A 12,087-nucleotide genomic window follows, 5' to 3' on the forward strand; every position below is an offset into this window, starting at 1 on the left:
CTCTAAAGACGTTTATAAAGTAATGCAAACAAAACAATCCTTAACAGTGTGTGAATTTATATGTGTGATGAGATAAAAAAAAAAAATGTAGCAAGCATAAATAAATTAATACTTAACAAACTTACAACTATTCTAAGTCCATAGAACAGGTTGTCGAGGAGGGGCAATGGAAGACCACCCACTTACCATTTATGGGTGACCCTCTAACCACATGGTACCCAGCTGATAGTACTTATGGGGTATAGGTCACGTGTAACTTTTTTGACCAGGAGCAGCAGGCTGGAAAGAGGAAGCAAGAAGCTTTAAGAGTTAGATCTCCCCAACACAAAGTAACACAGTTGCTACGTTTGAATACGTTTTTACCACCTGCTGGCCAGGGGCTGCAGCGGCATTAAAAAGTTAGAAAAGCCCAAACCCGCAAAGTTCAATAGATTTGAAGAAAGAAAAAAAAGACGTTATCTGCGTGAAGGGAATAGAGCGAAGATGACGACCATAGATCCACATGTGCAATATACCAACTCTTATAACATGACAGAAGACGAATATATGCTTCAAGAAGAAGACTGGGATAGAGACCTACTCCTGGATCCTGCTTGGGAGAAGCAACAGAGGAAGGTAAAGTTAAAGGGACACCACATTTTAGATTGTATGTGTATGTGATCTGTTGAGAGCTAGTTGAAAATGTGTTGGAATTCAGATGATAATGCAGACATCATTTTTAGTCGGGTATAAATTTTATGTTTGTTCATTTGAACTTCTGTTTCTACCTCAAAAAAAAAAAGACTAATTTTATTTGCACGTCGTCAGATATTGCTTGACTGACTGTGTGGCAATTCCGTATTTTAATCAGTCAAGTCAGCTGGCAAGTGAACAGGTGCCGCCAGGACCCCCAGTCTAGCTCTCCCTGTCCTCAGTTTGGCTTAAGATGTCCCGCAGAAGCTTTTTTTTGGAAGGGCTGTGTTCAGCAAGAATGATGGATTGTTTTTCATACTTAGACCATCCTCTTCTTTTCAGCTAGAGTGTTCTGCAAGGTGATCCTTGCAAGGGAGGGCGACGGGGGGTGGGGAAGAAAAATTCGGCATCTGTGTTTTTGGGAGCAGCTGGTCCCTTGTAATAACTCTGGATGGGATGATTCCTTATAGGTTAGTGACATTTTAGGCAGAAGGTGTCATCATTATTAGGAATGTATGAAGAGAGGGATCAGGTGGCATAGCTGAGATGAAGACTTTATGGTGGGCTCACTGGGCTGTGACATCAGCACACACATATAGAGGCAAGGTTGATTGCCAGGTCTCTGGTGACATCAACCTAGACATTTAATCTGCCTCTGCCACAAAGTACGGAAGATCCTTCATATTAAATATAGGATGACATACCACCCAACTGCATTCTTTAAGAGGCCGATTTGGACAGCTGCATTTCCTGTAGTTGGCTAGGTCCATAGAGTCTGATACCAACTTCTCAATAATGTAAAAAACAAAAGTCTATGCTATTTCGGTTTAATGCTTTGCACTTTTATGTAAACGGTAGCAGTCTTTAGTATCATATTATAATACATATAACTTATATGTTGCTATTAAAGGATTAATGTACTAAATACAAAGGATAAATGTACTAGAGTGTCTCTAGTCAAATTATGTACTTTGTTTTTATCAGAAGTCATCCATCCTTTAACTAAATTATTTATTTACTTCATAATTTTTGTGATTATGTTTGCACTTAAGTTATCTATCTGTCTATCATCTATCTATTGTTTACTGCATTATCAATATTTAACTATATTTAAATTCTAAATGTAAGAGAGTTTCACTTTACTTAAACATTATTATTTAAAAAGATATACTATTTATAGACACCTTTCATTGTTGGTAATCCCTAGATCTGAAAAGCCAAACAAACTAGTTCTAAAATTGTGGTTGAACTACATTTTCCATAAACCCCAACCAACTGGGAGTATGGTGGTTAAGAATCATGGGGATGGAAGGTAAGGAATAAAGGTTGCAGATGGAGTCCTACTTGTTGGCGCCCCAACATAGTTCTTGGAATAATAGTATCTGCTTTCAGAAAATGCCCCATAAAGTCGGTTTTGTTTCCAGTTTAATCCTGCAGCACATTAATAAGGTTATTTCAGAAGTGTCAGGACCCTATTGCTTTGAATAAAAGCAACATGAGTGGATTGAGTCCTGATCATTGTATTGTAAATGGTGTCTATTCACTGCAAAATTGCAAAATAATGGGTCCACCTTTAAAATGTAAAGATGTTTGCCATGTTTCAAGAGAGATGTTCAAAACATGAATTATTATTAGTATGATACAGCCCTTTTTTATTATTCACTATACAGAAAGTTTTGGTGAGTTGACTTTGACACTTTAGGTTTAGGTTAACATTGCTGAGTAGAAGAACATATCCAAATAATTGCAACTCACAGTGTAGTCAGTGAATAAAGAAAGGACCTTTGTGCAGGTTTTTAATATAGAATTTTTATATGTGAGCATCATATTTATGACATTACCATTCTGATTAAGGCCCATCAGAAAGTCTGTATACTAGCAATGAAGCTATTGAAAGCTGAATTACAAATTTAGACCATTTATTCAAGCTGTCACATGGAGAGTTCTTTTAAATTAGCTATTTTGAACTATATAATTTACTTTACTGTACTTACTGGTTAAACTGTAAATGTTCTCATTTGGTATTAAATATAGATTCATTACATAATTGAAAGATTTTAGGGTCTGGCCAAGGTAAATAGATTACAGACACCAATCAACCCACTTATTTTGGGTAAATAATTTAGAAGTAATTTGACATAAAAATCCCAAGCACCTACCTGAAAATGCAAAGGTTACTTTGCCACATCACTCACAATGCTCTTACACCAATAGCAGCCAGAAAATGAGCTTGCTTGGTTTACCTGCAACTAGTGTTCTAAACGTATCATGTTTGTTCAGATTGAACGTAATTGATATGAATAATAGCATAGTGTAAAGACCATATTTTCCAGATGGCTAGATAAGGATCAGGCTAAGGGTGCTGGGCAAAGCTCTGTTTTTGTTAAACCACATGGAAACAGAACTGTAGTGGTTATGTTACTTAGATTGCCTGTTTAATACTAGGGACAATTGTATTTTGTTGTTTAACTCAATGGATATACTCCCAGTTAATTCATCTGTACACCTACATTTTAATGGTACTTAATGTGTAGAATTATTATTACTGAATGTAAGGGACACTGTAGGCACCTTCATCACATTATAGGTTGACTGCAAATTTAAACACTAATTTCTTGAAGTGCAGCAATGCTTCTCTATTAATCCTTTTTTATTTGAGGAATGTATGGTAGCGGTGCATTTGTCTTATTATCAGTACTTCTCTATGGGAAGCATTTGAGTGGACAATGATCATCAAGCTACTAGAAGTTAGCTTGATGACATCAGAATGGGCAAAGCATGTGTGAAGAAAGAGGTTGTTTTAACTTTGGAATTAATTTACCTAGTTACATAGTAATCTAATTAAAAAGAATACTCAAGTCTATCAAGTTCAACCTTCAAAACCTATCCTTTTATGCTGTGGTTCCCCCCAAAAACCCATTTAAAGCTATATTTTACTTATGTCTCAAAAAGGAAGGAAACAATTATTATTGACTTCAAAATGGCAATCAGATTTCTCTTTTGATCAGCAGCCTGTTTACAGGGCCAGTACAAAAAAACTTTGTTTTTATGTTGGGGGCATTTAAAGGAATACCCCAGACATTAAAAATAAATATTGACTTTTAAAGTTGCAGTGCTTCTTAAATATATATATATATATATCACACATTTGGGTATATATTCTAAACATAAAAAACGGTATATGCATACAATATATTTGTATATATAATTTTAATATATTACACATATTGGTATACATTTGTGTTTATAGAAATGTGTATGTATATATATATATATATACACATATAAAAGAAAGTGAACTTGGCACTCACCCTTTAATGACCAATACAGTGTTCTGGGTGCAAACCTCAGCGTCAAATATAAATATCAAAATATATAAAAGGTGCACTCACAGGTCTTCATAAGTGGTTTACTTTATTCCTTAGTGCAAATTACATATGCAAAAAAAGTTTTCAGTGATCAACGTTTCGATCTTGGAAAAGACCCTATAAGGGTCGAAACGTTGATCACTGAAAACTTTTTTTGCATGTGTAATTTGCACTAAAGAATAAAGTAAACCACTTATGAAGACCTGTGAGTGCACCTTTTATATATTTTGATATTTATATATACATATATATATATATATATATATATATATATGTATATATATATATATATATATACAAAGCAAAAACAGTTAATACAATGTTAAACAAAAATCTGCACACCAGTCAAGCCATAAGACTTGCTTTTCCCACAGGAATCAAAAATTTGCAGTAATGTTAAGGGACAGAGACGCCTTACTCATGAACACCAGAAAGCAGATGGAAGCGATGTCCCACCAACTACAAAGACTCACCTGGACGGTCACAACAATGGAAACACGCCACCGAAAAAGAAACGTACGCATCCGTGGAGCCCCTGAAGACATAGGTCCGGAGGCCTTGCTGGAATACACAAATAGAGCGGCAATGATCATGGGGATGAAAAAAGCTGGAGACACAGGATCGATAATGGTGGCATTCAGGATCAGGAAGGCCCCGACCACCCCGGCGGATGCACGCAGAGACATTATAGCCGTCACCCGAGACGTCTCAGTTAAGGCTGTGCTTATGGCCCAATCAAGAAAAACACCCACCACTAGCATGAATAACTACCACATTAGAGTCTTCAATGATCTTCCGTTCACGACCTTGATGGAGCAGCGGAAGTTCATGCCAATTACCCGCCAACTACGAGACTAGGCATTAGATATCGCTGGGGGGCAGCGGGCACATTGTTCGTACCACACAAGCACACAGTCCTGACGCTGTCCACAGAGGAAGACCCTGCAAGATTCCTACGGGACCTACAGCTCCCGCAGCAGGTATCTCCGGAGCAGAGGAGTAGTCAGACCCTGAACGCTACTGGCAGGGAAGAGGACCAGGAGAGCAGCGCCGGAATGGAGAAGAAATGGGGAAAGCAGCAACCGCAGAATCCCCCATAGAACTGTTGGAGTAAAGAACATTAACCATACATCTAATTTCGGGGTCTGGATACAGCGCTATGCAACGCAAGCCCACACTGGACTTGAAACCCAAATAACGTCCCTTTTCATATGACTTACTCTCGTTATTATATTTTCTTTTCTTGTTTCAATTAACCTCATTTCAAAGCAAACTGATTGTTAAGCCAAGTGCAGCCCCTCAGAGACGGTTGCACCACTCCCACTAGCTTCCACATACCACCTGTATCACAGGGACTGACTGGTAGTGCGAGGGATTAACACCGGTAAGACGGGCGGGGGGAAGGGAGATGCAGGGTAGACCCAGGGGGAGAAGAGGAAAGCATATCAGAGATAAGTAAAGCATCTCCTCCGGAGAGGATCTGACCTCAGGGCACACAGACGAACAGGGCAACCACAGGAACCACACATTCACAGGATAGATAAGGGCTACACTCGAGGCCCTCTACAATGGACAGCCCGTGACCCCTACAACATTCCCAGTAGGATAACTGCTTACACGCGCATCTGCCCCCCACATGCAATCCTGGCATATATTGCACACGGGACAGACATCAGAGGGATCGCCTAACACCTGGTTAGAAGACAATCAGGAGAGACGGAGGGAATGGACGCGCAGAGCGGAGACCGACCCGTACACAGGATATAGAGTACCAATGCAGCGGGCAACCATGTGCCAGAGAACATGTAATTTTATTCAAACTGTATTTTGATATTAATATACATATATTTATATCAAAAAACACTTCTAATGAAATGATATATATATATATATATATATATATATATATATATATATTTATATATATATATATATATATAAATAAATGTAAAAAATACAAAATATACATAATTACATAAATAATTTTATACATATACATGTAGAATTTAAATATATAAATTTGTATATATATTTAACTTCTACGTGCATATTTATGTAATATTTTTAAATAATTAAGTAATTTTATTGATTGCAATTTGGGGCACCTGCCTGACAACCCAGAACGAAAGTCCAGAAAATTTAATTTTCTAGCACTATATTTAACCCTATAACTTTATAACTTTAGTTTAACTTATATTTAACCCTATTGTCAGTGAAAGTGACGTTATTTGTATTTTTCACACACAAACGGCACTTTTACTGATGATATCAGAGATAGGGAATTTAATGTTAGTAAGCGCTCAGACGAGCTAGGATTTTGTTTGCAGGGATTTCTGTTACATTATTGTTTCTTTTATTTGCTGCTGTCTCCTGGGTGAATTTCAACAATAAAGTGCCTGGATTTATGTTACCTTAAAAGACTGTGCATGTTTATACCCTAGAGGACCGTGATGTTTGCAATACAGGATCACAATGTATATATATACATATATATATGTATTAAGGCAATTTGGCCTGTATTTGTGGGAGGTGCTTGGTATCCACTCCTAGCCTACTTAAGGCACACCCCTTACCTTGCTCCTTACCGTTCGAGGTCAGCATTGAATGAGAATCCACTTCCGGGTTCTCTCAGACGCCATCTTGGTTTTCAGTATCCACAAGTTTTTCCGCGGCAAGCTGTGTCCAGGAATCCTGTTTCAGGCCTTTCCGTCCGTCCAGCTTCTTCTGACCCCGGTCATCGTCGTAGATCGCGTCCCAGGGACTCCTAAACCGTAAGTTAGACCTACCTGTCACGCCAGGATCGGTTCCCACGGCGTACGGTACAGCACGGGTCCTCGCTTTACAGTTTTTCCCTGTAATGTCGCAATTTGAACAAGCCGTTCGCGGTTTTCATTTCGTACGGTATTCAGGTTATCAGTATATTAGATAAAGTTGTCATTTCGCATATAACTGTTCCGTGTTACAATGAAACAAGTTATCCTTTCGGTTGTTCCGCCGTTCGGCACATATTCATGATATGCTTAAACACGCTTGCTTGTTCGCATAAAAATTAATGCGTATAAGCTATTCATTCTAGCTTCTGTTTCCCTTCACAATGGGTTTCGGTTTTCTTTCTATGTATTACGCATAAATCCTTTCGTGGATTACATTCATCATTTCATGTATATACCATTCAGTTAACGATTTGCTTTGATTAAATAGATATAGATTAATTCTATTACTGTTTAAAGGTATCAGTATTGTATTAATTTCCATACAAAACCAGCTCACATATCTGCATGGATCATTTTTACTCCCACGCTTTCAGGGGTTTTCCATACTTATCCATTTCAGTCAAGCTGGTTCAGCCTACATTACAGGCCTCATTTCTGTGTTTTTAAACTACGACACATACATAAGGATACAGTTTCCTTTTCCAAGTAATGAATTCTCAGGTTGAATCACACGTACTGATCCAACCAATCATACATCTTTTACATTACAGTAATATTATATATACCGTATATACTCGAGTATAAGCCGAGTTTTTTTAGCACATTTTTTGTGCTAAAAAACCCCAACTCGGCTTATACTCGAGTCAATAGTCTGTATTATGGCAATTTGCATTGCCATAATACAGACAGGGGCTGTGGGGGCTGGCAGAGAGCTTACTTACCTCTCCTGCAGCTCCTGTCAGCTCTCTCCTCCTCCGCGCCGTCCGTTCAGCACCTCGGTCAGCTCCCAGTGTAAATCTCGCGAGAGCCGCGGCTCTCGCGAGACTTACAGTGTGAGCTGACAGAGGGAGCTGCACGGACGGCGCGGAGGAGGAGAGAGCTGACAGGAGCTGCAGGACAGGTAAGTTACAGCTCTGCCAGCCCCCCCTTCCCCCCACTGAACTGCCAATGCTGGACCACCAGGGAAGGAGAGCCCCCCTCCCTGCCATATATCAAGCAGGGAGGGGGGACAAAAAAAAAATCATAAGTAATAATAAAAAAATTAATAATTAAATAATAATACAAAAATAATAATTAAATTAAATTAATAAAAAAAAAAAAATAATAAAAAAAAAAAAATTGCCCACCCCCCACCAAGGCTCTGCAACACACACACACACACTGCACTCATACACACACACCACTCATACACTCACGCTGCATTCATATACACACGCTGCACTCATACACACACGCTGCACTCATACACACACGCTGCACTCATACACACATGCTGCACTCATACACATGCTGCACTCATACATTCACACTGCATTCATACACTCACACTGCATTCATACACTCACACTGCATTCATTATACACACACTGTAAATAAATATTCAATTAATATATTTTTTTTAGGATCTAATTTTATTTAGAAATTTACCAGTAGCTGCTGCATTTCTCACCCTAGTCTTATACTCGAGTCAATAAGTTTTCCCAGTTTTTTGGGGTAAAATTAGGGGCCTCGGCTTATATTCGGGTCGGCTTATACTCGAGTATATACGGTAACTTTACATCACTTTAAAGCATTGTTTTCATCCCTGCCCTTTTGTTGTTATTTAATTATATATCAACATAACGCTTTTTAAATATAGGCCACGGTCTCCCTCACCCCATCCTCTTTTTCTACTTGACACCCATCATACATTCCCCCCTCCCCCCCCTGTTTTAGATATAATTTTGTATTAAAAAAACACGGCATCACTTTGCCTTGGTAACACATTTAAATTCTCATGGTATATCACTACACTTCATTTACTAAATAAAACCCCACAATCAAGCCCTTAAAAAATACAGCTGGTATGGGCTACACAGTCTATACCATTCCCACACAGTCCACACTCACTATACTACTCTCTTTTTAACCGTTTCAGGCTGTCCAGGTTTCATATATATTTCACCACACGATTTCCTTGTGAGATATTCATACTACCAGGTACGTACACCTGCTCATATGGTATTCTGCCATACATTTCATTTCTCCCCCCTAGGTTAGAGTACTGGCAATAGGGTCATAGGCCTCCCAATAGGTATTTACCACTTTTTGGCAGTTGCCATCAGTTAGTGGTCCCGCGAGGCCAACACTCCACCTCAACGTTTCAGAGGCAAACACCCATCAGGCCACACGTGAGCTAGTCGCCTCGCATGTTGCATAGAGAGGGCCTCACCTGCCACTCCCTTTCCCTGTTTTTCTGTGTTACAGTCACCAAGTCACTACAACTGGTGGCCTCAAATCCCTTCGCGCCAACGCATAGATAGAGCCTCTCAAGCCACCTGGCAACTAGTAGGGCCTCACCTGTCACCAAACAAGTGTAATGTTTCGCCATCCGGCTTAGCTAGCCTGCCAGTAGGATTTTGGTGGTTTTTCACACACTAATTCATTGTTTTGTTTTTAGTATGTCTCAGGAAGGGGTAGAGGATTTCTCCCTGCCTAGCACTCCGGCTAGAGCTATCACTCCTACACAAGGAGGAGAGGTAACTAGTCCAGCATCAATCAGATCCTGGATGATCCCTCAAATAACTACAGAATTAAGGAGACGGCAAATACCCTACCCCGCTACAGCAAGGAAAGCAGAACTTTTCAAACTGCTACGTACCTCAACTAACAACATGGATGCCGGGGAAGGACCTAGCCAGTCCAACACAGGAGACATACATTCCATGTTGTCTTCACTCATGGCGTCCCTGAGCAAGGTCAACTCCAGGCTGGAGAAACTTGAGTTGGTCACCACGGCCCTTACTCTAGCAGGGCCACCCGCTGCTTTTAGTTGCTCCAGCCATCACCCTGGATGACCAGGAAGTTAGCCCTGCTCATATGATCCCTGAGCACATAAAAAGAGATATCCTGGAAGGTAAAGACGTCAACCTGGCTTCCCTGCTGATTGCCTCCCAGGATATTGTAGAAAATAAAACTGATGCTTATGATGATGTGTCTGTTGTTGTCAGAGCCTGCCTAAATAGGAAACTGACTATCCCCGAGTTTGTACTGGCCTTTGGTATTTACCGGGATGTCATCTGTGCGGTCTATCCCAATAGACGAGAGGAGTTTGATCTTTATATGCACAAGCTGGTAGACCTGGGCAACAAATATGGTGGTTCAGCCTTTTATGACTACTATAGGTCTTTTTCTGCAAAAGTGTCTGGAGCCTTCTCCCACTATGGAACAAGATCTAACTGGGGAAGGATTGATACAGTCATATTTTGCAGACACTTTGCAGGTCTAAGAATACCGGCTTTGTGCATACGGCTCCTCTACGGCCCATACGACAAATTTCTGTCCCAACACGGCGGACGAACATGCCTCCACGCAAGGAGCTAGTTCCTCTGGTGTTCCAGAGAAATTGACAAGAGACAAACTGGGATGCCCAATCAAGTTTCTGGGCAAGTCCCAGATATGTAATAATTTCAATGTTGGGTCTTGTAATTATAGCGGTTGCAGATTATTGCATATCTGTTTAAAATGTTTTAGGGCACATGCAAAAACCATGTGTCCAAATAAAATGTACTCTAAGCCTTACCTAACGTCCATAAATATTCAGGTATTTGCTGAATTTATGTCACATCACCAGTCTAAACACTTGGTGGACTTTCTTATCTCTGGTTTAACAGAAGGCTTCCACATGGGTATTCTACACATACCGTCCGGGATTCTGGAATGCCCTAATCTACAATCCGCACAACACAATCCCATAGCTGTTGACACTCTCATAGCCCAAGAAGTTGCTGAGGGTTTAGTATTGGGGCCTTTCAAAGCTCCTCCATTCAAAGAATGGCGCACTAACCCCATTGGTATTGTCACAGGGAAATCTTCCCTTAAACAAAGACTCATCATTGACTTGTCTGCACCACACTCATCGGCCAACCCCAGTCTTAATTCCCTCATACCCTCCGAAGAATTCTCCCTGCAATATACCACCATAGATCACGCCATTACAGCTATCATACAAGCAGGGGTCGGAGCATGGCTTAGTAAGACCGATATTACTAATGCCATTAAATTGCTGCCAATCCACCCCACACTGTGGCACCTGCATGGCATCAAGCGGTCCGGGAACTACTATTTTTTTCTCCCGTTTAACTTTTGGGTCCAAAAGTAGCCCAGCTATTTTCGACACATTTGCCGAAGCATTGTGCTGGTTACTATTGAACATAGCCAAATGCCCTACGGTATTACATTACCTGGATGATTTCTTACTGGTCGAGGAGAATACTTCCCCTCCTAGTAGCCTCAAAGCTACCACCAAGCTATTCGAGCAACTAGGTGTACCAATCTCCCCTAAGAAAACGGAGGGGCCAGACACGATTATCACTTTCCTGGGTATTCAATTAGACTCAACCACAATGCAAGCAAGCCTACCACACGACAAGATAGAGAACATTCTTACCTACATCAACCACTACCTTCAGCTCGGTACTTGCAACCGCAAAGAGCTACAGTCCCTGCTGGGTTCACTAAATTTTGCCATGCGTATCATACCTCGAGGCCGCTCCTTCATATCACGACTCTTGTATCGTTTTCCACGCTTCCTACACGACACACACAGGTTGTCCTTAGATACTCAAGCTATGGCTGACTTACGCATGTGAAAGAAATTTTTAACCACTTGGAATGGTAAAGGTATGTTCCTCCCTCCATTGACAGACTCATCACCTACCATTTGGTCAGATGCGGCATCTACCACAGGTTTTGCAGCACTTTTTGGGAACGAATGGCTTTGGGGCAGCTGGCTTACAGCAGTTCAGGATTTGGAAGGTTTTTCCACTACCTCAGCTCTCTTTGAGATCTATCCCATCGTGGCGGCTGCCGTAGCATGGGGTCATTTATGGGCAAACATGCCAGTTCGTTGCTACTCAGACAACTCAGACAACCTGTCACATCATCAACAATGGTCGTTCCAAATCCCTTACGATCATGAGATTTCTGAGGAAACTCACTTGGTTGGCGGCTTGTCATAATTTTTTCCTGTATTGTTTCCAGGTTCCAGGTATATGTAACACAACTGCTGACAGTTTGTCTCGTTTTAAATTTCAGGCATTTCATTAAGCACTCCCGTCAGCTGCGCTCACAGC

General features: G+C 40.5%; 1 protein-coding gene across 1 annotated transcript in view; it reads left to right on the forward strand.

Annotated features, from left to right (window-relative positions):
• The first annotated feature begins 249 nt into the window (after positions 1 to 249).
• Positions 250 to 12,087, forward strand: part of ACTN3 (actinin alpha 3) — a 115,573-nt gene continuing 103,735 nt past the window's right edge. The window contains exon 1 of the mRNA XM_063437425.1: positions 250 to 615. Coding sequence (XP_063293495.1) covers positions 484 to 615 — 132 coding nt within the window. The 5' untranslated portion in view covers positions 250 to 483. The remainder of the gene's footprint in view (positions 616 to 12,087) is intronic.

This window comes from Pelobates fuscus, chromosome 12 (assembly GCF_036172605.1).
Source record: "Pelobates fuscus isolate aPelFus1 chromosome 12, aPelFus1.pri, whole genome shotgun sequence".
In the NCBI taxonomy this organism is placed as follows: domain Eukaryota; kingdom Metazoa; phylum Chordata; class Amphibia; order Anura; family Pelobatidae; genus Pelobates; species Pelobates fuscus.